This window comes from Daphnia carinata, chromosome 5, assembly GCF_022539665.2.
Source record: "Daphnia carinata strain CSIRO-1 chromosome 5, CSIRO_AGI_Dcar_HiC_V3, whole genome shotgun sequence".
NCBI lineage: Eukaryota > Metazoa > Arthropoda > Branchiopoda > Diplostraca > Daphniidae > Daphnia > Daphnia carinata.
The window spans coordinates 219,122-243,483 of record NC_081335.1 but is presented as its reverse complement, the minus strand read 5'-3'; the positions used below and the strand labels follow the sequence as shown (position 1 = coordinate 243,483).

Below are 24,362 nucleotides of genomic sequence, written 5' to 3'. Positions count from 1 at the left end.
CCATTCTAACATCGTGTGCATTGCGTGTTGTAAACGCTGAGCATCTTTACCTTTTCAAATTTTCTTCAGAAAGAACATCACTATGCAATTAACCTACCATTCTTTGCAGGTAACTTATCCATATTTGTAAATCATAAATGTACAATTAGAATAACTGTATCACTTGTGCATGCGGCAAGATTATTGCCGCTGGAATTCTTTTAGTTGTAGCGAAACCATCAGCAGCCAGCAATGATGTCCAGCGTGGTGCTTGCCCAGAAGATTATTCTCCATGTTCGTGCAATCTGAGTTCCAATGGGCTAGAAATCGTTTGTGCTGACGTATCCATCGGGGACATCCAGGACGTCTTTTATCGCACTCAAAGTCTCTTTCTTTATTCCGTGTCATTGACGGCCACCTCCTCTTCGGGCACGGTCATTTTGCCTGCCGATGTTCTGAAAGACAAACGAGCTCAACACATTTATCTGGGCTGTCCATCAATTTCACCCAAACTCAGTTTAGTTATCAATGCAGCCTCATTTGAATTTACTCGGTTCAACACGAGTATCTTTGAAATTCACGACTGCGATCTTTCAACTCAAGCGGACATGAATTTCTTAAAAGGTTTCGTAGTTCTCCATACATTGCGCATTGTAAACACATGGAATGTTGAGGCCATTGAGAACCTTCCTACTACGACCTTACCCGGCATCAAGGAATTGACCATTTCAAGTTGCACCGGATTAGGAAATGTTCCCTTTCCCGACTTGACTCCGGCCAGATTAGAATGGCTGTATCTGGACGGCAACAACTTGAACGATGTTCAAGTCAATAACATTTTAATTTCCATTGGCAGTTCTTCATCGTCCAGTTCAATGGAACACCTGTCTATAGCGAACAATGCGCTGAACAAAGTGCCGAGGATCGCCGCTTTCTCACAATTGGTTACGTACGATGTGTCCTACAACGACATCCCATACATGAGCCTATCGACGTTGATTTTCAGCTCTCCCGTCCGCTTCCTCGGCCTTAAAAGTGTTTCTATGACAGCCATTGAAGGTGGTGCTTTTCAAGGTAACTAAAATGGTTTTTAAAAAATACCCAAAATAAAACGTAAATTCATTATAGTTTCGTTTATTTTCAATGATTTTCAGGCAACTACACGTACGCCCAGGTGAACTTGGAAGACAACCAATTGACTGCGTTTAGAGAAGACGTATTCAAATCGATGCTGCAACAGATGACGGTTCAACCACCTGCTGTAGGAGGCCAACTCATCGTTACTGGAAGTACGTATACATGCAAATCCTTTTTTAAAATTGTAATTAAATCTTTCCTGCATTGGTGTGTAAAGATCCATTCGACTGTGACTGCGGACTAGCCTGGCTAATACGCGACAATCAACCTCTTGTCCCTAGCGTCAAAAACGGAGTCTGTGGCGGATTCTTTAGATTTGAAGACCTCAATCCCGATGCTTACGCAAACTGTTAGAAAAATAACGTTGATCCATGTTTTTTATATTTCTATTAATCCCGGGAGTGAGGCAGGACGTGCGTGTATTTGGATATACATCTTTATCCTTATTAATCATTTTAAAGGAAATTCAACAACGAATTTGACTTCTCTTGGGCTTGTTACGTTGGTTCCAGGTAGTTTTGGATGTAGTACTGCCATCGGTGTTTTGTTCCACGCTTGAGGCCGGTCCCAAACTCTGCCAATTGTTTGGCAGTTCTATCGTCGTTCCTCTCCAATGAAACTTCGACGTTCCATCCAATCGTCTTGTCCTAACACACGTCACTTGCCATCCCGACTCTCCTGTTTACACGATTTCAAATCCCTTCTTCAGTAAGGCTGTCAAAAAAATTAACAGTCTAATGTTAAATTGTTTTATTCAATACTGACCATGAGTAGCCGAGAAGAAAGCCAAGAGCAAGAGACAGCAGATCCCGACCTTCTTAATAGTCATATTTCAAAGAATAAAACACAATGTGGGTTAGCAAACCAAGCTGAAGAAGGCAGAATTGTTGGACTTCGACAACTGGTAACGAAAGTCTACCCAACGCTGATTTTATATACCTACGGATAGCCTTCTGTTATGTAAGAAATTTTGTCTGATTCGTTAAAATTTTATTATTATTTGATTTATTTTATTTTTTTAAATCATGTTGGTTCGAGAAAGGGAACGCACGGCCCCTTTTTCATCCGGGAGTTAACCGCCCATCCGCACCATTGCAACAGCCCCTATCAAGAACGGAGGATGGAAAAAGATATTCAGTTGGTTCCGTCATAGTTGGAAACCAAAAAAGTATCTTTTATCTGAACAATTTCCTTTGGTTTTCAGACGGACGAGTGGTAGCAGTTGGTAACGAATTTCCACATCCAGAAGAGGTGGCGGAAATTTCTTAGAAATCCAAGCACTGCACTTTTATTGCCACATGATTTTTCATCTTATCTCGGGTATCACTTAAGAACCTAACTGGGCTACGCAACCGTTTGAAGACGAAGATTTTTTTTTTAGCAAACTCTACTTACATTCTCGACTATGGATCTGAAAGATACATCGAAATTTACTTTGGTCTGGCGCATCGCCCCTCACGAACAAAGACAAAGCTGCCACGACGCGTATCTCCGACGTAGCTACTAAATATACTACGTCCACGTCTGGTTCATATGTGTACACACACACAACATAGGGAATGTAGCACATTCAGTTCATCGCTTTAGGTCGCACAAACTGAACTTCATATAGCTTTAGAAAAAGAAATAGTGCCACTACTGAAGGTCTATTCCATAAGTTTCATTCACAAACACACTGTGTGTTTCCCTGACGCTAGTCTTTAGCTCTACTGACCAATTTCGTTATCTCTATCGCAGTCCACGTGAGGTGGCAGAAACGGATGCAGGTGTTACAGTTGGTGTACAGGTTCATAACACTGGGAAACGTGGCTTGGTTTTCACTCTAGGAATTTCTAAATGGTTCTTTGCCAACCTGTTTTGAAAAATCCAGGACTTAGCGAGTTGTACGTGACTACAAGTCGATTGGTTTCCACCCCATGAAACACATGTGCTGCACTAGCTGACTAACACCCAACAGGACGCACTAGTTTTACAACAAAAAAAAATATCATTCCTAACTACGTAATGACAAATGGCATTGAGAATTATCTGTACGTGTCAGCATATGTGAATGGCGTGAGGTAATCGCGTTTGTCACTGGAGCTTTTCAGCTGTGGGTACAAAATAGCTTGTTTTGGACGTCGTTTTGTCAATCTACATAAGTCTCGATTTATGAAAAATTGGAGCTGCTTCTTTTCTCGTCACTATGAAATGCCTGGTAAGTAGTGTATCGGATTCACGTTTTTGTACTCTATTGAATTGTTGTAATGTTTGAATTCAGGTGAGTTTGATTTTCTTGACTGTCATCGTGGTTGTCGTTCAGTCCCACGCATCTTCTGACGTCGGCGCACAAAGGCTTGGTCGGGTAATTTAGAGTTTTTAAAATCAATATTTCTTTTCAGTATTTAACGTAAAATATTTGTAACTGCATTTTTTTTTAAAGGCTGACAGCACCCCAAAGGGATCGACGCCCAAAGGCGTGAAAGATTCAACCCCCTACAGGTACACAAAAAACGACATCATCCGGAATGAAAGGATCGCCGCTTAACGTATCGAAAGGCTCTGAAATAAAAGGATCAACTCTGAAGGGCGTCAAAGGATCGACACCGTTTCTTGAAATAAAAGGATCTACAGCGTTTCCTGAAATGAAAGGATCTACCGCAAAGGGATCCAAAGGATCGACAACGCCCGGAATAAAAGGCTCAACCACTAGCAGACCCCTAGGATCGACAACGTCCGGAGTAGATGAATCAACAATGTCAGATGTTACAGATACCTACAGCGGCTTTTTTTCGTTAATTTCCCAACGAAATGAATCTTTCCTTTTCTTTTATCCCATCTAAAATTGTCTTGACTATACGAAGACATGTTTGAAAAACACCCTCTCTTTTGCGGTTTTCCTAAGGTTGCATTGGAGTATTCTATTTGGCTTAATTGGTGTCACTTAATTGATGTTTTCATGAATACATTCATTAGCTGGTTCAATCGTAAAATTTCAAAAACCGTGAAAATCAAATGGTGTATTAACCGGGTCTACACGTTAAACCATCAAAGAAGCATTAGAAATTACCCATAGAAAACCATTAATGACATCTGTTGAAACCTATGGATATTTATTTGTTTGCAAGGCACGTGTCTCAGTTTTTCCTAATGCGCACTTTTAAGAAACAGAATTATTTCCATACACTTTACTTTTATAAGTCCTCGGGGAAGGTCGCGGTTTCGTTTTTTCTTGCAGACCCAACCTTCTCATTTGCTGTACAGAAAAAAACTTTCGAAACGCATTATTTTCAACTGTACCTTGTCAGAAAGGTCTCGACCCTTCTATGGGAAACACCCTCGTCCGAGAGCGGCTGTACGTCCTTTAGAAAGTTGCATTTTAACAAAACATTGCGTCATCGTAGTAACCGCATTTCACTTCCAGCTGTTGCCAGACATAAAGTAAGGACGTCACTTCTACTGAGCAACAGTTTGTCCTGGTCGTTTATTTCTCTAGTTTGCGTTTGAATCAACATGTCGTGTAGACTAGTCAAAGTGCTCTTCCTGTTGGCTGTTTTTCAAATCCATCGCTGTACTGGATACGGTTACACAGATGTCCCAAAGAATTACAATCCTGCTGGCGATCCGTATTACGTTAATATGCAAACAACTACGCCAAGGCCAAAGCCTATCGCCAGCACCTCACAGCATAGCTTCACAGACACTGTAAGAGCTCTCTTCCAAATTCCTTATTATTGATTACTTTAAACTTTGAAATGTTGTAGACTCACGTAGCCAAGGTTTCTTCACAATTCCCTTCAGTTTACGACGGCTGTGGTCAGAGGAAAGGTTGTTTCGGGTTTCCTGGTGGTGTTTGCATAGAAGAAAAGTCGTGTTCGGCCCTGGTGACTTATGCACTTAATGGTCAACATTACGAGTTCGAGTTATGGGCCATCAACGCTCCTGCGAATTCGTTTGTGGCCGTTGGATTGTCTGAAGACCACAGCATGGGCGATGATAGTGTTACAGAGTGCACAGTTGTCAACAACAGGATCAACGCGTTCATGTCTCACAATGACAATACAAAAACAAACGTTCGACTCAAAGATGTAACTTTTAGTAATTTTGTTTTTAAGATGTTAACTGTTTACATTCATTTCATTTTGACAGCCAAGAAACGGATTGAATGTGATGGAGACAACGTACACGGATGGCAATTTGTACTGTCGATTCCAACGACAGAAGCTACTGGCAATTGGCCAGAAAATGTTTGATTTGTCTCAAATGTATTATTTGCTTTTAGCTCGAGGACCAGCTTCGGACGAAGGCATTTCTTATCACGACAGGCAAAAAACTGTATCAGCCCGTTTGGTTAAACTCTCTGAAACAACTGCAGTTGGTGCCAATAAAGGTTAGGACTAAATGCCTTTACCAATATATTTAGCCAGTCATGAGATAGAATTTATATTGAAGGCACACTGGTGAAACTTCACGGTACCTTTATGGTGACAGCATGGATGTTGGCTGCCTCTTGTGGCATTTTACTTGCCCGTTACTACAAACTCACCTGGGTTGGACAGCAGTTCATGGGCAAAGATCTTTGGTTTGTGGTAGGTGTCATTGCTTCATGTCTTTTGATGATTGAAACAAATTTATGAAGACTAAATGACTGGTGTTGGCTATAGTACCATAGGATTTTGCTTGTTATCACTTGGACATTGACGGTCATTGCTTTTATCATCATCTTTGTTGAGCTTGGAGGATGGACATCCATACCTGTCACTACCAATCCTCATGCAGTCATTGGAGTCATCACTACAGTGTTAGCTTTCATTCAACCATTTATGGCCTATTTCCGACCTCATCCGAATGGTCGGAGACGTTACATTTTCAACTGGGCACACTGGCTGGTTGGCAAATCAGCTCACACGCTTGGCAGTAAATATTAGCTCGCAAACTGTTCAGTTTTCTTCGATTTTTAATTTGTACTTTTTTTTTTGTTAACTCGTGAATTTTTAGTTGTCTGCATTTTTTTGGCCGTCGATTTGGACAAGGCTGCCATTCCTTATTGGGTTACGTGGCTTCTAGTAACCTACACAGTCATCCACGTACTCGGCCACCTCATTTTGACGGTACATTTTTGCAGTCTTAATTTGTCGTTTCTAGTTATTTGATCTAATTCCTATTTGTCAATGAAGGTAGCACAGTACTGCCACCACGCCCCTTGGAGTCAGAAACCAACGGCCGGCATGGCCATGCGAGACATGTTCCCACCTCGTGAGAGCTATCAAGATTCCGCTGCACTTGCCACCAGGAAAACAGACGATCATGTAATTTTTATAATTTTACATATTACTTATTTCAATTAATGAAATCCCTCATGATAATCAAAAATTAGGGGTCAGCGTTCCGCCGGATTGTGCTGTTCATTTACGTTTTGCTGGTGGCCATCTTCTCTATTGCTGTGATAGCGACAATAGCTAACGGTCCTTGGGAAAAGCAAACATGAAGTTGTGTGAATTTAATCATTTGTGTCAAAACGTCAATCATTTAATTAATTTGTTAAAACAACACAATTTTAAATCATTAGCTTTAATTTATTTCCTTTTATTAGCTTCGTTCTCATTACTGCTGGTGTACATACACACGAGTACATAAACTGCAAACGTACATGGTTTTGTCGTGTCGAGTATATTGATACAACCCATCAAGCAGTTGATTGTGATAAGTTGGAAGGATGCACGCGGTTTTTTCTCTTACAAACTAATCTCCAACACAATATCTCTGTTCTCAAAGCGGAAGGTAATTTGGTTTCCTCTAAAAAACGTTTGTTGCATGAAATCACAGGAAGTTAAATGTCGACCAAACAGATATGAACAACAATCGTTTTGAATGCAACGTGAAATGCAGCAATCGGGAAGCCTGCCAAGTGAATGTGTTCATTCTTATTCTGAATCTATCCAACAACAGTCCTTTTAAAATTACTTCATTTTCTACAGGCATCGAAATGCAAATCACGAACGCATTGATGGCACTTGTGTTGCTGATGTCTATTCTAGGATGCTCGGCTCATCGATATTCCAACGAGAAAGCATTCATTAACCTGTCTGGACAATCAGAAAAGGTCAAAGGTTTGATTCTCCTCCGACAAAGCAATTTTCGGGTTAGACTGGACGGTTGGATCATGGGTTTATCGCCCGGTAAGCACGGATTCCACCTCCACACTTCAGGTGACGTGTTCAGCAATGGATGCAATTCGACTGGTCCGCATTACAATCCGCGAATGGCGCCTCATGGATCACCACAAAACGCCCCTAATCAGCGTCACGTTGGTGACTTGGGTAATATTGTTGCCAATCAACAGGGAATAGCTTTGATCAAAATCTTCGACCATGTTATTTCACTGAGTGGACCGGAATCTGTCATCGGAAGGGCTATCGTCGTTCACGCCGCCGAGGATAACCTCACTGCTACCGCCAATTCCGGTGCTAGAATTGCTTGCGGGGTCATAAAAAAATATAGTCGCAAAATGTACTAACAATCACTTATGCTTGCAATGATATACAGTGCTTTGTTTCATGTGCGTTATGAAATTGTGCTTGATTTTGTTGAAATACACATTTTTCCTTATCAAGTCGACTGAAAAGGATGACTTGCAAAATCCAAAGCGTCCTCTACTTTCATTTGCCAAACCTTTGCCAAATTTGATAAAGGGCTTTACGTTTTGAAATACATAAAAAGGACTTTAGAAGTATGACGTAAACAATCTCTCTTGCCCCGAAATCGCATTTAGAAGTGAAACACATTCGGTTTCCACATGATGGAAGTTTTTCATCAATCAGCTGCGGGTACATTCGCAATGTTGCCGCTGACGGGCAAACGATTGGCACAGATTTCGTTTTGAGTTTCATTTCCCTATTCTTAATGGGAATAAAAAGTAACAATAATTACATTTTGCATTACATTGCCCGCCGAAAGTCATATACGACTCAGGGCCCCTCAAGAAAACTGCCTTAAGACAATTGCTCACGATAGAAACAAGAAAAAGATTTTAAATCCATTTAGATGAATGATTTGGCAGCAACTTGCGTCAATAGAACAAATCGTGTTTAAGGCACAACAAGGAAAGACAATACCAAAAGAGAAAGTGATTCTTAGAGGCAACAGTTCGTGCTGGACATGCGTTCTAGCTGCCATTGTCACGCTGGCGAAATTGTTTTTTGCCGAACGTATTTTTTGTTTCTCCAATTCTGAAAAGCAACGAAGCTTAACCGTGTTCTCATGACAAAATATTCTTTTCAGAATGAATTTTGATTGCTTTTCATTGAATTGGTGCCTGTTGTTTGATCGTGCATGAACAAGATCTAAAACAAAACGCTTTCTAGACAATTCTCAAAATACGAGGTACGTTAGAAACTGAGACGTTTTGTATAATTTTCTTATTAAAGCTACTAAAATGGCTTATCCGCAATCGTACTAATTAAACATAGCACCAAACTGTCTTTATTTAAAAAGACATCTGAAAATAACTTTCTGAAATAAGAAATGCCTCGGAAAACTATAACAATTCGTGAATGTTTAAGAGAACAAACTAAAAAAGAAAATATGGCTGTCTTTTTCGAAATTCCAGAGCGAAGACGAAAGGGCGAGTAGTGTCCATTAAAAATGGCGCAAGTCATTTCGTTAACTCTGAATTCAAGAAGAAAAGAACGGGTTTGCAGAAACAAATTGAGATTTGACCTTCAAATGGCGTCCGTCCATGGCTGAATCCACCATCAGATGGAAAGGATGAAGACACAACTATGTATGTGGATGCCAATCACAAGGTTGTCATCAGGAAGAAGAATGGCGAAAAAAGAATTTTGTACTTGTAATACTTGTTTCCACATTGGCCTTCCATTACCTTTTATTTGTAATTGATCAGAAATTTGATTATTGAAAGCAAGATTGATACATCTTACAAGGTAAGCTTCCATTTGTGAACAAAATATTCATGAAGAGACGAATCAACTTGCACCATTTTGGTGACCTTGAGAATTAAAATGGAGAGGAAGGGTCGAGAAATGGTTGAGAAAAGCACATGTTTTTAGGTTTCCATCAGAAAAATATGGTAATCAGTTACTTTACCCATCCCCATATTTTTCCTTTCTTCTCGAATCAAACTGATCAAATGGCGCATTCGGTGTTCAGCCTTCGGCATGAACAAGTATAAAAATCATCAGCTAAAAAAAATGCTGGACTTCGGAAATTGGCTTCAGTTCAGCTCTGAAATGTGTTGATAGAATCTGATCGTGTGTATCGACTCCACAAACGTGAGACAGACTTGAAATTACCTCATTTATCATTAGTTTTACATTTGTTCGCCAACTCCTAAGCCACTGTGTAACCACGTTCTCGTTTTACGCCTTTAATTAGTACTCAAATTGGTAAGTAATATCGGCCTCTTCTTTCAATTGACTTTTATTGCTTTCCTATAATGTCTTATCTAACGTTTCTATTCCTTTGTGATTTAGCCGGGCACGTCCCGCGTTAGCTGTATGTATTTTGTATTTCCTTCACGATCCATTTCAACTAATGCTTTATTTGCATGTTGTTTTGTAATTGGATTTAGACATTTCAATGCCTTATCGCTTTAGCACATTGCTATTTTAATTTAAGCTAAATATATCCCCAGGATTGACTAATGATGGCTGCCAAGTGCAGACGATGTTTCAAAGCTACTTCCAAATATGGTAATCTCTCGAGGTATAAGTATGAAAGGGGACAGGAGAATTTAGCGTAGATTCCGTTCGCCAACGTACCACGCAGGATATTACTAATACAGCCATTTTTTTTTTCACCGTACTGTTTCTTTAGGTAAATCGATTCATCTGAATTTCTGTGTCTTACCTATTGCAATACAAGTCAAGTCCGGGGGGCAAATTTCAAAACCGTAGGCGCCCGTCAAGGGAAGAAGAAAAGAAATTGCCTCCCCCAAAAGAAGAATTTCTCAGTATTTGGTCAACTGTCAAAATGTAGAAACCCCTAGAAAAGTTCGACTATGCTTCAAACAATTAGTCATCGTGTCGGTAGAGTACCAGTGTAGTAAACACCTTTTGATTTTATTTACAGACTGATGCAATGCATTCGTATTGGCTGATTTTCGTGCTCGTGATGGGTGTCCTCTTCGACGTTGGTGCTACGCAAAACTGTCCCTATCACCAAGAAGCCTCTTTTAACGAAGGCAGTCTATCAGAATATCTTTACAGACTGCCCACGCTTGCAGAACAACCAGCTGTTGCTTCGTCTGCCAGGTTTAACTACGACCTTACCGAAGGCTACAACAAACCTCTAGAATACGGTACTCAGAAGGACGAGTGTCGCAAAATCGGAGGCTTGGAATCGCATTGTCGTCCGGCGAAAGATTGCGCGATATGGTACGATGATGTTCGCTCTATCCCGGGAACTACCTGCGTACTTGCTAATGGAATTGGCCATGGGATTTGCTGCCCGGATCTTCCCATCAACAGTACGTTAATTTAATCGCTTTCTGCATGCGTTTTGATCCATTTTGTTTAATTTCTTGAAAAGGAGGTGATGGAGCGAATCTCTTCGAGAGGCCGAGACCGTGTAAGAAAGGAATGGAATTAGATGCACGTTTTGAAAGGATCGAACTGGGCTGGGTGAACGAAGTCTCTCGTGCTGGGCGATTGTTTATGGAATCAATGATTGAATCTGAGAAACGTCTGGCAGAGAACCAGATCACTGTCAGACGTAATTCATCCCGTTATATGCACAGCACCGTTTTCTTTCAATCAAAAGAAGATTCGGTTAAACTCGGCAACAACTCATTATACGCAGTCTTTGCAGCTCAGCATTTCGTCAAAAGGTGAAAACATTTGTTAATTTAGTGTGTTTACTTAAAGAAATCAATTGATTAATTTAGGTTTCGAGTTAAAGCGGAACAGGCTGCATGTATTTTGGATCGATTTAATGTCAAGGAGGCAGGCATTTACAATGAATGTCCTGTTTATCCCGAATGTACTCAAGAAATGGTGACGTCCCCCTATCGGACGATAACTGGAGTATGTAATAATATTCATCCTCCTGGATATGTTCCATGGGGTGTGCCGAATGCCAGGTATCAGCGTGCTCTTGCACCGGAATATGCAGATGGTAAGAAATCACGTGTTTAGTACAAAATTATTCACTCGAGTTTAAAATCCCGTTTGTTATGTATAGGTGTGTGGGAACCTCGTCGGGCTAAAAATGGGGACCAATTACCTCCGTAATGTTTATTCTATTTTTGTTACGTGTCGTTTTCACTTTAATCACAAGTGTTCTAAATTCTTTTGAATTACTGCAGGCCACGCGTGTTATCTCTCTCTTTGATTCGCGATGTCAACGTCCCCAGCGAAAGCGATACTACATGGGTTATGCAATTTGGACAGTTTGTTGATCACGGTACATGTTCATTAAGTTGTTGGCATTTTCTTGTAAAACTTCTAAATGTAACCATTTATTTTTTTTTTTTAACAGATATGTTGGAAACTGTGGAATCAAAGTTGGGTAAGTGGAACAACCTGTTTCAGTGATGGCTAAATTTGTTTGAGGGTTGTTTATTTTTGTTCCAAAGTGGATGGATCGGCAGTTCCCTGTTGCACGGATGGGGGAGACTTTCTTTCAGAAGAAAATCTCAGTCATGGCAAGTGTATTCCGATAATGATTCCCGAAGATGACCCATTTTACTCTGATTTTGGTCAACGTTGCATGGAATTTGCACGTTCGGCTCCTTCGTGCAGAGCAAATGGTCGATTAGGATATGTAGATCAGGTCAGTGGCTATTAATGCTTAAAGAATTCGAATTTAATTGGAAATGTTGCTTTCACGTCTTAGATGAATCAAAACACACATTTTCTGGATCTTTCGGCTGTGTATGGTTCAGATGAACAATTGGCTCTTGAGTTAAGGACATTTAAAAATGGAGCTTTGAATGTAACTCGAATGAAAAGAAAGGGTAAGCATTGCATCATGGATTTGCCACCTCCCGATGACGTTGGTCCAGAGATCTCTTCGTGTGCGCTGTCCAAAAACGTTACCGGAATAGATCCACCGCCAGAAGTCCGGTGTTTTAAAGCAGGTGATTAACAATTTTGGGAAACTTGTTTCGTTCAATGAATTAATTTTGTTTTGTCGTAGGGGACAATCGGATTAATGTCACTCCATATATGGTTGCTGCACAAACTGTTGTTTCTCGCCAACATAACCAAGTTGCTGAACAACTTGCTGCCATGAACGCTCACTGGGATGACGAGAGAGTCTATCAGGAGACGAGACGCATTTTAATTGCTCAATGGCAACACTTAATCTACAACGAATACGTGCCTGTTCTCGTCGGTCGAGAGAAAATGGAACAGCTGGGATTGCTGCCACTTCAATACGGCTTCAGCACGGATTATGATAAGCGAGTGAATCCATCCATTTTGAACGAATTTGCTGCGGCCGCTTTTCGTTACGGCCATTCGCTCGTTCCAGGAAAACAAAGGTACGTACTTACTCGATGGGTTTTTCGCTGCTAATTGGCTTCGCTTCTGTAGTCTCATCAACCAACAAAGGGTGAAAGAAAAAGATCTACTTCTTCGTCAACATTTTTTTAAAACGCAAGAGGCATATCCGCCTGGAAACATCGACAAACTGCTCATAGCCATGGCAACCATTCCCGGTGAAATAGTGGACAATGTATTTACAGAAGAGGTAATTATGTTAAGCTATTCGTTTTTGGATTCAATTGGCAATGACTTTCATTTACAATTCAGCTCACCAATCACTTGTTTGAAGAGGAAGGTAAAGGTTTTGGAATGGATTTGGTATCCCTTAATATTCAACGTGGTCGGGATCAAGGTACCTTAATTGATCCCTAATGCATTGTATACTAAGCACTCACTTTATTATTAGGTTTACCTGGGTACAATGAATACCGCGTTCTTTGCGGCCTTCCTCGTGCGAAATATTTCAGTGACCTTCTCGATGTCCTTCCTCCAAAGGTAAATAATGAAAAAGATGATAGTGGGTAGTCAATAAGAAAATTTGTATTTCATTTTTACAGATTGTTGAGAAATTCGAGTTGCTCTATGCCGACGTGGACGACATTGATTTGTACATTGCAGGCGTTTCGGAACGCCCGGCTCCAGGAGCTTTGGTGGGCCCAACGTTCCAGTGCATCATTGCCGATCAGTTTGCCAGACTAAAACGTGGTGATCGTTACTTTTACGATCTTGCTGGACAACCCGGCTCATTCAGTGAAGGTATTGCACACTAAACATTTTTGTATGTTTAAATCACAATTTTGTTACGTTTGTGCGTCAAGATCAACTGAACGAAATTCGCAAAACAAGTTATGCCCGTTTGATTTGTGACAACAGTCACGTCCTTTCAATTCAACCACTCATCTTTAAATCGGTTTCTGATGCGTAAGCTGGGTTGTTCAATTATTAGAAATAGATATTAAATGTAAAGTGTTTTATTCAGGAATCCAATTGTGGATTGCAACTCTCTGGCCTCCATTCCTCGTATGAGTCTTCTTCCATGGAAAGAAGCTGATTCGACATCCTGGAATATTGGCGAAGATGGGGTCAAATGGTCTCTGGATTGTGATTACGTCGGTTACGATATTGTCTACATTGAAAACCTTGGTGCGGCAGAAAATTGTGCCAGGAAGTGCATTGATACTGTAGGATGTAATGCCTTTTGGGCCAATGGCAGCTGGTGTACCCTAAAGGCAATACCAAAATGGCTACAACGGACACGGCTTACTGGCGGAATATGTGGTCTACTTCCGGGGAAATTTTTTTAAATTATTTGGTTTTTTTTTTTGCTATCTAATTCCCCAGATTCCAAAGTTTGCTAATATGTTTGCAGGCGAGCTCGAATGAAGTGGACCGTTACGAACCCAACTTATAACTGAATTCTTGAAATCGTCATTGTGGGTTCTGATTTCCTGGAAAAGAACGTTGCATACACAACACGTTTTCCTTTATTCTTTAACTCGAGGACATTGTACGATCAATTCGCCAGTGTAATTTGAGTTTGATGTCTTAATTTTGGCCAAAGACATGTTAACTGTACATTGAGGCTGGTGGTCAAATTCCTGCACAGGTTCCTCTTTCAGGTAGACTTTGTGGCCGAAACAGCTCAACCAAAAACGTGCTGTGCATTGAAAAATGATGGGCACTTGCAAAAAAAAACAACAGCAACGGTACTACGTGTGTGGTATGGAAGTGTCAGTTGGCAGCATATGTCGTACCACCACAAACGACCTGTTTTCATTTACACCAATGTGCAGTCCTCCTTTCACCTAATTAAATCATTTTTTCCAATTCAAAAATTAATGTATTTCTTCCTTACGACTCCCCATTTAGCTAAACGGCAAGATTCTTCCCCGGGTTATCCTCGTTTTTATTTCTATAGGTAAATTGCTAATCGACATTCACGTTTTTTCGTGAGTTTAACTTTCTTCGTGTTTATAACCGCCTTGTGTTTTTGCCCATTCTTTTAATATCTAGATTCAAATGTTCTCATGTGATTTAGTTACAGTTTCTCTTTGCCGACCACGAGTGCAGACATTCACGCCCTGTTTCACAAACAACCACCTGTTATTATATTCAATTTCAGTTTTTCATCCAATTCCGACGGTTTGGCATGAATAACCATTTGTGACGGCTTGCTCTTAATCGCTTTCACCCCTTAGAAAATCACTAGTGCAAGAAGGCATTCTATTATTGGAACAGTAAAAAGAAAACCTACTTCATAGTTGCATAACCTTGATTAACACAATTCCGGACTTTGTGAACGTTCAGATAGAAGAAAGAAGAAACGAAAATCATTGCCCACTCGGGAGGGGGAAGTACTTGGTGCTGGAATCGTGGTATAAATACGAGGAGAGAAGAAAACTTTATATCGCAGTGCTCATTGTACTTTATACGACGCTGGAACAATTGACACTATTCCAACAGTTTCCTTTACTGAAACTTTTTTTTTTTTACGTTTCAGGTCCGTTGCTCTGATTGAATTATTGTTCAATATTTCCTAAATATTCTGCCTGAATTGAAGACCAGTGAAAGTGAAGTTCGTCGTTTTAGGGTGCGTTTAACGAAAAGCATTTCAAAAAATGGTGTTGCGGTGGCTGATTGCAGTGCTCGTTATGGAACTATTGTTTGCTGTGGCCAGCAGCCAAAAACATCCCAGTCGTTATCCGCTCTATTCGGATCACTCACCTCCTAAACAGTATGCTGAACGGCCCAGTACACCTGAATATTATCCGCCTGCTGCCGGTGGTAAACCCAACTATCACAACCCCTACACAGCAAGTTACAAACCTGTACCAGTGGAATATCCTGCTCATCAGCAAAAGTACTGTCCAAACATCGGTGGTTTAGAGTCTAAATGCAGGCCGGCTAAAGACTGCGCTGTATGGTACGATGCTGTCCGTGCCACTCCAGGAACTGCCTGCATTTTAGAAAACGGAAAGGGCCATGGCATCTGCTGCCCAGATATTCCCCTCAACGGTATCAAATGTTTTCAAATGATTTCCGACGAATAATTTGTTTTTAATGATTTTGTTTTGCCAAAGGTCGTCACCAAGCGCCGTTTAAGAAACCGAATGCGTGCGACGGAGTCATCGAGTTGGATCCTCACGTAGAACATATCGATTTGGTGGCTGTAAACGAAGCTGCTCTCGCTGGCCAATCTCAAATGGCATTAATGATAGCAACCGAAAAGCGTTTGGTACAGAAGAAAATTGTAGTGAGAAAAGGATCGGGCAGTTTTACGCACAGCTGGGTTTTCTTTCACTCTACAGCAGATTCAGTGAAAATCAGCAATAGTTCATTGTACGGAGTTTTCACTGTAATGCAACTATCCAGAAGGTGTTCCATTTCTCATTTCTAATGCGTACGTGATAATTAACACTTTCTTCGCCATCAGGTACCGAATCAAACCAGAACAAATCGAATGTCTAGCAAACCGGTTCCGTTTAAGAGACACCATTCTATTCGACACGTGCCCGACCCATCCCAATTGCGATGAGAAAACGTTGGCTTCTCCATTTCGAACGATGAATGGTTCGTGCAATAATGCCCATCCACCTGGACATACTCCGTGGGGTCTGCCAAAAACTCAGTATCAAAGAGCTCTCGCTCCAGCTTACGCCGACGGTAATGAAAGTCACCTTCGGGACTATTTAATTAATTATATGAATATGCAATTCTTCTGTATGTAGGTGTGTGGATGCCTCGATTGGCCAAAGACGGTGGCCAACTTCCTCCGTAATTATATCGCGTTCTATATTTCATTTAACCCCTCTTAATTAATTTTTTATGTCGATTTGTCTAGTCCGCGTTTGTTGTCTCTGTCCGTTATTCGCGATATCGACGTTCCTAGCGATTCAGACAGCACTTTTGTGATGCAGTATGGACAGTTTATTGATCGTATGTCTTTTTATTTATGTCTATTACCGAACAACATTTCGTTTCAAATTCTTATTTGTTTCCACAGATGACATGTTGGAAACCATGGAATCGAAATCAGGTATTAGTTAATGCTTATTAAATTATACAAGTTGATAACCTCTTAATATTTCCGTTAAAAGCCGATGGATTACCAGTGCCTTGTTGCACGGACGATGGCAATTTTCTTTCGGAAGAAGACCTTAGTCATGGCAAATGCATTCCAATTGAAATTCCCAAAGACGATCCATTTTATTCCAAATTTCGCCAACGTTGCATGCAATTTGCCAGGTCTGCCCCATCGTGCAGAACTGACGGCCGACTCGGTCATGTAGAACAGGTTAGTTTTCCTTTCACTTTTACCTTTTGAAATAAAAACTCTTCATTCAATTGGCAGATGAATCAAAACACGCATTTCCTGGATCTTTCCGGCTTGTATGGATCTGACGATCAAGTTGCTGCTGAATTGCGAACATTTGAAAAAGGCGCATTGAAAGTGTTGCGACGTGCCCGACATGGTTATCATCACGGCATGGATTTGCATCCGCCCGACAATGACACTGATGTTGATTGTGCATTGTCTAGAGCAGTGACTGGAATAGATCCACCAGAAGAAGTCAAATGCTTCAGAGCAGGTGACATCTCTTAGGTTTTATCCCCTTCTTTATCGTGAAACGCTGTTTTAAAACCAATTAATTATAGGTGACAATAGAATTAACGTCACTCCTTACATGGTTGCCTCGCAAACTGTGTTTTTGAGGGAGCACAACGGAGTTGCGGATTTGCTGTCCACTTTGAACCCACACTGGGATGATGAGCGTCTTTATCAAGAGGCCAGACGCATTCTAATTGCTCAAATGCAGCACATCACTTATAACGAATTTTTGCCTATTGTTATTGGTCGGGCAAAGATGCAGCAACTTGGATTGCTGCCACTTCAATACGGTTTCAGTCGCGATTACGATGAGAACGTGAATCCTTCCATTTTGAACGAATTTGCTGCGGCCGCATTCCGTTTCGGCCATTCGCTCGTTCCAGGAAGACAAGAGTATATATTTCCTTTTTTAAAACTATAAATACGCTATTTATCCTTATATTTTACGTACAGTCTCATCAACCAACGAAGAGTGAAGGAGAGGGACCTCCTTTTACGTCAACATTTTTTCAAAACGCAAGAAACGTACACACCTGGAAATCTTGATAAATTCCTCATAGGTTTGGCAACTGTACCCGGCCAAAGAGTGGACAATTTCTTCACCGAGGAGGTAATCAAAGGCTATATTAAACTTTTTTGTGGTCAAATTCAAATGACATTCGTTGTTTATGCAGCTTACCAATCACTTGTTTGAAGAGGAAGGCAAAGGTTTTGGAATGGATTTGGTGTCGCTTAACATTCAACGCGGTCGTGATCACGGTGCGTTGTATTCAAAGTTCTACAATTAAAATTTGTATTTTCAAATCATTGATTCTTAATTAGGTCTACCTGGCTACAATGCATATCGAGTACTTTGTGGGCTTCCACGCGCAGAAGATTTCCACGATCTTCTCGATGTCTTTCCTCCAAGGGTATGTCATAATTCCTAGACTTCAAGCAAATGTTTTAACTTTTAATGATTATAAAAAAACGATGGCAGATTGTTGAGAAGTTTGAGTTCCTGTACGCCAGCGTGGACGACATTGACTTGTTTATTGCTGGGGTTTCAGAACGACCAGTTCCTGGAGCTATGGTAGGCCCCACATTCCAGTGCATTATCGCCGATCAGTTTTTGCGATTGAAACGCGGTGATCGCTTCTTCTACGATCTTGTTGGACAAACCGGATCGTTCACTGAAGGTTCGTTGAATTATTCATTAACTTTTCACTATCATCTGACATAATTCTATACTTATTTCAGATCAGTTAAATGAGATCCGCAAAACGAGCTACTCGCGTCTGGTCTGTGACAATAGCCATGTCAAATCCATTCAGCCACTCTTTTTCAAAGCCGAATCTGAATTGTAAGTTATTCTATGTGATACATTTGGCACATTATTTAACAATGTCTGGTTAGGAATCCGGTGATGGACTGCGAATCATTTGACTCGATTCCTCGCATGAATCTTTATCCATGGAAAGAGGAAGACACAGGTGCAAGTATCTGGAACACGGCCGAGGATGGTGTCCAGTGGTCGGCGAATTGCGATTTTGAAGGTTACAACATTGGCTCTCCGTTAAGTGTAACAGATGGAGGCCAATGTGGCAGAAAATGCATTGACACGAGAAGATGTAACGCATTTTGGAGCAAAGACGGGTGGTGTTCGTTAAAGGAGATTCCGAAAGGCCTTCGTCAAACATATTCTGAGGATAGCATATGTGGATTCCTTCCATGGAAACTATGATTTTTTCTTATCTATTAAGTTCGCAATTTTGAAAAAAAATGTCCATCTTCAAAGTTTATTAACAGTTTGCAGGCAAACTTTGATCATATGGATTTTCAAAAATGATTGACTTCGTGCGGAGTAGCAATCAGTGATAATCTTCATTATGTATTTCTTATTTTCGGTAATTTGACGTGAGGTAGAAGTTAGTATGTTGTTAATTGAGTAATTTTTGAAATAACTATATGTCTACTTGTACATTGTTATTTCAAAAATAAAAAGATGTCAGCCAACACTTTGCCCTGGCAACTGCGGATCGATAGCGTCTAAGGGATACACGAAAACGAAACGTGGGAAAAGCTTTTATAGGTATGAGTGTATTTTATCTTGTTTGTTGATCTGAATTTGATCTCGTTCTTTTGTCAGGTGAGTCGGGTTTCCAAGTCCTATCAGCTTTGAATAAAAACGGATGCCCAGACAGAACTAGACAGACGTAGAACGTACATCAATTTGATAGATACTACAACAATGAAGACAGTTGACATTCTACTCTTCACTTTGTGCATTTCTTTGTCGAATGTAAAATTAGCTTCCGGCAGAAATATCGAGTGGTGGGCAAGTGACAAAAGCAACAGCCAAAAAACAGACCGGAATCTCTGCGTTGAAGATTATTCACCATGCAATTGCAACGACAGTCCCTCCTATGGATTGGAAATCACTTGCGACGGTGTCGATGTCCTCACCATTCAAGACATTTTCAGCCGGACTACCACCAACGACTTGTTTTCTTTTCAGTTGACAGTCCCATCTCCAGCTGAAGGAAATGTCGTCTCCATCCCGGCCGATTTACTGAACGGCAAACGAGCAGGAAATATCCTTTTGAATTGTCCGTTTCCCGATTGGCAATTGACAATTGATGCTGATGCTTTCCGTCCGTCAAGTGATTTGACATTTTTCTTTTTCACCGCTGGTTGTGATTTGAATCTGCTAGATTTTACATCCTTCCTAGACGGCTTCCTTAGTTTAACGACGGTTTTTATTAGCCAATCGTCAAACGTCCAGGGCATTCAAAATTTGCCTGCCCTACCAAGCCTCAACCAACTGATCGTTACTTACACTACTGGATTAGAAAAGATCACTGATTTCTCTCGTCTTGGTAACGTCCAGCTGAGACGTCTCTTGTTGAACGGAAACCAATTAGACGACCAAATGGCTGACAACATTTTAAACGCAATGGCTTCTTCATCAGCTGCTACTGCCTTAGAAATGCTGTGGTTGGCAAGCAATCAACTGACTCGAGTTCCAGCCCAATTGAGCTCGTTTTCTCGATTGATTCAGCTTGATTTGTCTAATAATAGTTTTCCAGTTTTATCCAGTGGATCTTTTTCGTTCAACGCTCCCGTCGATTACCTGTATCTCGAATCCAACACCATCAACAGCATCGAACCTAGCGCTTTTCAAGGTATTTGAATAATTTGCTAGTGTTGCATTTGCTTTTACTTATGTATCCTTTGCTTTCGTACTTTAGGTGATTTCACTAGGGGTCGCATCTACCTTCGCTTCAATAGTTTATCGAGATTTGAGGAAGCTGTTTTCAGGCCTTTGCTGGAGCAGATGATAAGCGTCACGAATGGTGGTCTAGTCAACCTTGAATCCAGTGAGTCGAAACTGAATTTTGAGGCGGTGTTATCTTATTTTAACCACTTTCTCTTGTTGCCTACAAAGATCCATTGGATTGTGGAGATTGTCATTTGGCCTGGCTCATTCGTGACAGTCCTAGTTTACTCAACGCTGTCGAATCGGCCGTTTGCTCTGATGGAACTGCATTTAGTGCTTTGAACCCATCCGCTTTCGCCGACTGTCCATGAAAACCATGCACGAAAGGCAAATACACTTAACGTAAGTGTATGCTGCCATTTAGTGATTGATTTATGGTCTCACCTTTCCATCAATGCGGATCTTTGCGTTGTTTTTTAAACTTCACACGATATACGACTCAGCTACGTCGTACGTAGTGATCTCATTAGTCCCCATTCTGTTATCGAGAAAGAAACTTTGATTCGTGATAAAGATGGGGACTTTGTCGGCATCTTTATTGGCTTTGGTTAGTGAAAAGCTTTTCCTTTGTGCTGACAAGCATAACTGAAAAAGCTTAAACTCCAAAATTATTTGAATTGAAAGTAAAATCTTTTCATAATCCCTTTTTGAAGCAACGTAGTCTGCTAGTACTCAGAATACGTTCTGCTTTCGTCTCTGTGGGCTAGATCTGGAATGAAAACTGCACAAATACGTACAAATTAAAAAAATACGTACTTAATGAGCATTAACCCAGTCCTTATCTAAAGAGAAATTAATGTTTCAAGTCTGAGTTGATATTGATTTTACGTCGTGAAAAGCGTTAAGTAACTAATCTCACAGATAACAAGATCAGAACTTTGTCCAAGATTATCATTATCTGATTTGAAGGACTTTTTAAGAGAAGTTTCGTCTTCATCATCAACAAGTAAGATCAGAGCTGCCGTACTGCAGACACCGAATTTCGATTTCAGTATGCAACTATTTAACAGCTTGTTTCAGGTAAAACCTTTTTCTTTACAAACTGCTTGAACACAACATGAATTGCCATTGAATTATTCAAAGGTTTTAGCTCTTGGACTTCTATTGACTACTGTTGTAGCCGACGTAGTCAGAACGTATGATGACAACGTCGACGATGTCAGGCCAGTAAAAGCCGGCCTTCTGAATAATAAACGTGCCCATTTCGGAAAAGTCATCCACCGTATTCCATCGCCAAAAGAAGCCTGCCCTGAAGATTATTCCCCCTGCACCTGTCAACTAACTGTCAATGGATTAGAAGTCAGTTGCGTCGATATTCCAGTCGACCAAATCGCCAACGTCTTTTACCGTACACAAACTCTCGAACTTTACCAAGTTGTACTGACGGCTTCAGGATCGGCTTCGGGCACAGTCGATTTACCCGCCGACTTATTAAAAGATAAACGCGTCCAGCGCATTTACCTTGGCTGTCCACCCGCCGCGAATCCCAAACTTGGCCTTACCATCGATTCGGCTACTTTTGAATTCACTAGATTCACCACCACCGTTTTTGGCATCCTCAATTGCGATCTCTCCACTCAAACAGATATGCAATATTTGAATGGGTTTTCTGTCCTCAACACGCTGCGTATTGACGATTCGAACAACATCGAAGCCATTGCAACTCTGCCTACAACTACATTGCCGGCTCTCCAGAAGCTGTTTGTAGTTAATTGCACGGGATTGGAGAATGCCGTGTTTCCCGATTTAACTCCGGCCCGACTAGTGCGATTGCACTTGCAAGGAAACGGTTTGACGGATGCAGGTGTTAACAACATTTTAGTTTCTGTTGGAAGTTCGTCATCGTCCAGCTCGTTACAAGAGCTCATTTTATCAAACGAGTACGCCATGACGAAAATTCCAAGGATCGCTTCTTTTTCCAAATTGGTTTGGTACGATGTCAGCTTTAACGCCATCCCGTACATGAGCCAATCGACTTTGGTTTTCAGTTCTCCCGTCAATTACCTCAATTTGAATAGCATTTCGCTGGGAGCTATCGAAGGTGGTGCATTTCTAGGTATAACTGTTTATATTCGCGAGTAGAAAAGAAAACACATTAACTACTGCCTTTTCTTCTTGCACAGGGGATTATGGAAAAGCCCTGGTTTATTTGGAAAACAATGGCCTAACCGAGTTTAGGGAGGACGTCTTCAAACCGATGCTGGCACAAATGGCGGCTCAGGGGTCTGCCGAAGCTGGCAAAGTTATCGTCACTGGAAGTAAATGATCTATTCAATTGTCAGTACATTTCCATTAGGTTTTCAAATGCTAATCGTTGAACGTTCTAGATCCATTTGACTGCGGCTGCGGATTGGCCTGGTTGATCCGTGACAATCCATCATTCGTGTCCTATGTTTTAAATGGAGTTTGCGGTGGCTTCTTCAAGTTTGAAGATCTTAACCCAGAGTCGTATGCCAACTGTTAGATTCCCGACACAATGAAATTCTTCCTCGTTCTAATTGATTTTATGACAGCTTCCATTCGCTCCAAAGCATTAGGTAAATAAATATAAACGCCAAGGCTTTTGGTTGCTTTTGTATGGTATTGTAATTTAAGCAATCATATAGGGGTGCTCATCTTTACTGTTATTCAGTAGCATATTGCTTTAAAGATGGTGCTTAAATGATGTATAAAACCAAAATTACGAGAACTAATGGTGCAATTCGAAAAGGCTAGGTTTTCGTCCAATTGTGGGAATCTATCACTTTGTAGTGAAACTTTTGATAAAAGAAATCTATTTGCTAGCTTTGATTGTTCTCAAGCATGCTCGGGAAATCTAGATTGATCAAAATTTTGTCGGCTCTATAGTCATTTGTTTACATAAAGACTAACCTGCCTGCCTGCTAGCCGCATTACTGATATGAGGGAGGGAGGGCTTCGAAATTGGAAGTGGACAAATTGGAGAGTCATACGCTCCTAAATGTAATTCTAGTACGAAACACAGTTCTTACCCTTGCATTTCTTGAATATGATAATTCTTCCAAATATTCGCACATTATTTGTTCCATATAAATTTGTTGCCTGAACGACTATTAAGCAGTAAAGTTTTTTTTTTCATTGAACACCACAAGGATGTTTTCTCGTATAGTTCGTCTGCTTTCTGTTGGCCCTTTGCATTCACGTGTTTTTTGTGGCTCGCAAATTTTCGAAGTGGCATTGTTCTCGACATTCTCATGGCAAATTCAGTGACTTTGTCATTTTTTAATATTGATGAATGGAAAAAGTGCGATAAGTTATTTTTTACAAGTACTCTGGAAGAAATAATAACCGAACAAATCATATTTTCAGCTCTTGTTTTGTATTGTAATTAGCTAAGAAAATGGAGGAGTGCCATTTCTCAGTCGCAGCCGCTATACATAAAGGAAAACGTTAATGTTATCGGCAAAGACGTGTAGATGAAAGCCAACTTGAAATTTCTATCAAGCACTGATTTACTAGGCTTCATAGCCAGAATTTCCAGGATCCATTCAGGTGAGTGTCCTGTGTGAAATTTACGAACTGTTAAGGTATTCCTAAAAAATATGGAGCACTTACGTAGCCATTGATATCCTCAGCAGTTTTTGGACAACTGCCGTTTCTGTTGGTTGTCATCCAGTCTTAGAACCTACACTTGCTTCACTGAAAGAGTGCCTGGGAAAATGTTGTCATGTCATCCAGTGCTCTTCCATTCTTTACAATATGGAAAAATTTGGTGTTTTTACAACTGGGAAATGCAAGGCATGTATTGTAGTAATCTTTAGTCTGTCCTAGTATTCATGTTTTAATTCTAGTCATTTAATGTGCAGCCACATGTTCATGGATGTTTCGCAATGACGTCGAATACTTAGGCAATCGCGGCACTACTGGTCACTGC

The 24,362-nt window shown here is 40.7% G+C and overlaps 7 protein-coding genes across 10 annotated transcripts; all 7 read left to right on the top strand.

The window, feature by feature from the left end:
* The first annotated feature begins 11 nt into the window (after positions 1 to 11).
* On the top strand, positions 12 to 4,080 carry LOC130696994 (nyctalopin-like). Of its 2 annotated transcripts, XM_057520122.2 has the most exons (10): positions 12 to 109; positions 180 to 1,053; positions 1,134 to 1,268; positions 1,334 to 1,824; positions 1,891 to 2,076; positions 2,159 to 2,253; positions 2,321 to 2,436; positions 2,498 to 3,313; positions 3,377 to 3,460; positions 3,539 to 4,080. In XM_057520122.2, exons 1-4 carry the CDS (start codon positions 83 to 85, stop codon positions 1,468 to 1,470), a joined length of 1,173 nt encoding a protein of 390 aa, XP_057376105.1. In that variant the 5' UTR covers positions 12 to 82; the 3' UTR covers positions 1,471 to 1,824; positions 1,891 to 2,076; positions 2,159 to 2,253; positions 2,321 to 2,436; positions 2,498 to 3,313; positions 3,377 to 3,460; positions 3,539 to 4,080. The 2 variants fall into 2 exon arrangements, with proteins under 2 accessions (XP_057376105.1, XP_057376104.1); XM_057520121.2 differs by having other exon boundaries at positions 2,321 to 3,313.
* Positions 4,081 to 4,431: 351 nt separating this feature from the next.
* On the top strand, positions 4,432 to 6,594 carry LOC130696986 (putative ferric-chelate reductase 1 homolog). The gene is made up of 8 exons (XM_057520113.2): positions 4,432 to 4,800; positions 4,860 to 5,183; positions 5,245 to 5,485; positions 5,548 to 5,684; positions 5,760 to 6,012; positions 6,094 to 6,206; positions 6,273 to 6,404; positions 6,473 to 6,594. Exons 1-8 carry the CDS (start codon positions 4,609 to 4,611, stop codon positions 6,581 to 6,583), a joined length of 1,503 nt encoding a protein of 500 aa, XP_057376096.1. The 5' UTR covers positions 4,432 to 4,608; the 3' UTR covers positions 6,584 to 6,594.
* Positions 6,595 to 6,740: 146 nt separating this feature from the next.
* On the top strand, positions 6,741 to 7,741 carry LOC130697002 (uncharacterized). 3 transcript variants are annotated; one of them, XM_057520133.1, is made up of 2 exons: positions 6,741 to 6,876; positions 6,945 to 7,741. In XM_057520133.1, exon 2 carries the CDS (start codon positions 6,947 to 6,949, stop codon positions 7,610 to 7,612), a length of 666 nt encoding a protein of 221 aa, XP_057376116.1. In that variant the 5' UTR covers positions 6,741 to 6,876; positions 6,945 to 6,946; the 3' UTR covers positions 7,613 to 7,741. The 3 variants fall into 3 exon arrangements, with proteins under 3 accessions (XP_057376116.1, XP_059351402.1, XP_059351401.1); XM_059495419.1 differs by lacking the exon at positions 6,741 to 6,876 and having other exon boundaries at positions 6,952 to 7,003; positions 7,074 to 7,741; XM_059495418.1 differs by lacking the exon at positions 6,741 to 6,876 and having other exon boundaries at positions 6,952 to 7,009; positions 7,074 to 7,741.
* A 2,321-nt stretch (positions 7,742 to 10,062) lies between these two features.
* On the top strand, positions 10,063 to 14,003 carry LOC130695874 (peroxidase-like). The gene is made up of 16 exons (XM_057518940.2): positions 10,063 to 10,106; positions 10,186 to 10,582; positions 10,645 to 10,942; positions 11,000 to 11,229; positions 11,296 to 11,341; positions 11,420 to 11,517; positions 11,593 to 11,622; positions 11,690 to 11,886; positions 11,950 to 12,193; positions 12,253 to 12,598; positions 12,651 to 12,807; positions 12,870 to 12,954; positions 13,009 to 13,097; positions 13,160 to 13,358; positions 13,421 to 13,523; positions 13,582 to 14,003. The coding sequence occupies exons 2-16, from the start codon at positions 10,195 to 10,197 to the stop codon at positions 13,904 to 13,906; spliced, it is 2,835 nt and encodes a 944-aa protein (XP_057374923.2). The 5' UTR covers positions 10,063 to 10,106; positions 10,186 to 10,194; the 3' UTR covers positions 13,907 to 14,003.
* Positions 14,004 to 15,088: 1,085 nt separating this feature from the next.
* On the top strand, positions 15,089 to 19,122 carry LOC130696980 (peroxidase-like). Its single transcript, XM_057520109.2, has 15 exons — positions 15,089 to 15,617; positions 15,683 to 15,977; positions 16,036 to 16,265; positions 16,331 to 16,376; positions 16,444 to 16,538; positions 16,606 to 16,638; positions 16,700 to 16,896; positions 16,954 to 17,191; positions 17,259 to 17,604; positions 17,665 to 17,821; positions 17,886 to 17,970; positions 18,034 to 18,122; positions 18,191 to 18,389; positions 18,451 to 18,553; positions 18,607 to 19,122. Exons 1-15 carry the CDS (start codon positions 15,221 to 15,223, stop codon positions 18,932 to 18,934), a joined length of 2,838 nt encoding a protein of 945 aa, XP_057376092.1. The 5' UTR covers positions 15,089 to 15,220; the 3' UTR covers positions 18,935 to 19,122.
* Positions 19,123 to 19,384: 262 nt separating this feature from the next.
* Positions 19,385 to 20,833, top strand: LOC130696993 (phospholipase A2 inhibitor beta-like). Its single transcript, XM_057520120.2, has 3 exons — positions 19,385 to 20,375; positions 20,442 to 20,570; positions 20,639 to 20,833. The coding sequence occupies exons 1-3, from the start codon at positions 19,442 to 19,444 to the stop codon at positions 20,779 to 20,781; spliced, it is 1,206 nt and encodes a 401-aa protein (XP_057376103.1). The 5' UTR covers positions 19,385 to 19,441; the 3' UTR covers positions 20,782 to 20,833.
* Positions 20,834 to 21,448: 615 nt separating this feature from the next.
* Positions 21,449 to 23,029, top strand: LOC130696991 (oplophorus-luciferin 2-monooxygenase non-catalytic subunit-like). Its single transcript, XM_057520119.1, has 4 exons — positions 21,449 to 21,490; positions 21,554 to 22,526; positions 22,594 to 22,728; positions 22,798 to 23,029. Exons 1-4 carry the CDS (start codon positions 21,464 to 21,466, stop codon positions 22,932 to 22,934), a joined length of 1,272 nt encoding a protein of 423 aa, XP_057376102.1. The 5' UTR covers positions 21,449 to 21,463; the 3' UTR covers positions 22,935 to 23,029.
* Positions 23,030 to 24,362: the final 1,333 nt, after the last annotated feature.

What these genes read in the sequence shown, in the direction of transcription:
- LOC130696991 (XM_057520119.1), top strand. Translation starts at nt 21,464, where the DNA reads ATGCAACTATTTAACAGCTTGTTTCAG. An exon ending in CGAAGGTGGTGCATTTCTAG is followed by an intron (nt 22,527 to 22,593) that starts GTATAACTGTTT and finishes CTTCTTGCACAG; the next exon opens with GGGATTATGGAAAAGCCCTG. An exon ending in CAAAGTTATCGTCACTGGAA is followed by an intron (nt 22,729 to 22,797) that starts GTAAATGATCTA and finishes TGAACGTTCTAG; the next exon opens with ATCCATTTGACTGCGGCTGC.
- LOC130696994 (XM_057520122.2), top strand. Translation starts at nt 83, where the DNA reads ATGCAATTAACCTACCATTCTTTGCAG. An exon ending in TAACCTACCATTCTTTGCAG is followed by an intron (nt 110 to 179) that starts GTAACTTATCCA and finishes GCATGCGGCAAG; the next exon opens with ATTATTGCCGCTGGAATTCT. An exon ending in CCAACTCATCGTTACTGGAA is followed by an intron (nt 1,269 to 1,333) that starts GTACGTATACAT and finishes TGGTGTGTAAAG; the next exon opens with ATCCATTCGACTGTGACTGC.
- LOC130696980 (XM_057520109.2), top strand. Translation starts at nt 15,221, where the DNA reads ATGGTGTTGCGGTGGCTGATTGCAGTGCTCGTTATGGAACTATTGTTT. An exon ending in CCCAGATATTCCCCTCAACG is followed by an intron (nt 15,618 to 15,682) that starts GTATCAAATGTT and finishes GTTTTGCCAAAG; the next exon opens with GTCGTCACCAAGCGCCGTTT. An exon ending in GACGGTGGCCAACTTCCTCC is followed by an intron (nt 16,377 to 16,443) that starts GTAATTATATCG and finishes CGATTTGTCTAG; the next exon opens with TCCGCGTTTGTTGTCTCTGT.
- LOC130696986 (XM_057520113.2), top strand. Translation starts at nt 4,609, where the DNA reads ATGTCGTGTAGACTAGTCAAAGTGCTCTTCCTGTTGGCTGTTTTTCAA. An exon ending in AGCATAGCTTCACAGACACT is followed by an intron (nt 4,801 to 4,859) that starts GTAAGAGCTCTC and finishes GAAATGTTGTAG; the next exon opens with ACTCACGTAGCCAAGGTTTC. An exon ending in CAAACGTTCGACTCAAAGAT is followed by an intron (nt 5,184 to 5,244) that starts GTAACTTTTAGT and finishes TCATTTTGACAG; the next exon opens with CCAAGAAACGGATTGAATGT.
- LOC130696993 (XM_057520120.2), top strand. Translation starts at nt 19,442, where the DNA reads ATGAAGACAGTTGACATTCTACTCTTCACTTTGTGCATTTCTTTGTCG. An exon ending in CGAACCTAGCGCTTTTCAAG is followed by an intron (nt 20,376 to 20,441) that starts GTATTTGAATAA and finishes TTCGTACTTTAG; the next exon opens with GTGATTTCACTAGGGGTCGC. An exon ending in TCTAGTCAACCTTGAATCCA is followed by an intron (nt 20,571 to 20,638) that starts GTGAGTCGAAAC and finishes TTGCCTACAAAG; the next exon opens with ATCCATTGGATTGTGGAGAT.
- LOC130697002 (XM_057520133.1), top strand. Translation starts at nt 6,947, where the DNA reads ATGAACAACAATCGTTTTGAATGCAACGTGAAATGCAGCAATCGGGAA.
- LOC130695874 (XM_057518940.2), top strand. Translation starts at nt 10,195, where the DNA reads ATGCATTCGTATTGGCTGATTTTCGTGCTCGTGATGGGTGTCCTCTTC. An exon ending in AATGGGGACCAATTACCTCC is followed by an intron (nt 11,342 to 11,419) that starts GTAATGTTTATT and finishes GAATTACTGCAG; the next exon opens with GCCACGCGTGTTATCTCTCT. An exon ending in AGTCCGGTGTTTTAAAGCAG is followed by an intron (nt 12,194 to 12,252) that starts GTGATTAACAAT and finishes GTTTTGTCGTAG; the next exon opens with GGGACAATCGGATTAATGTC.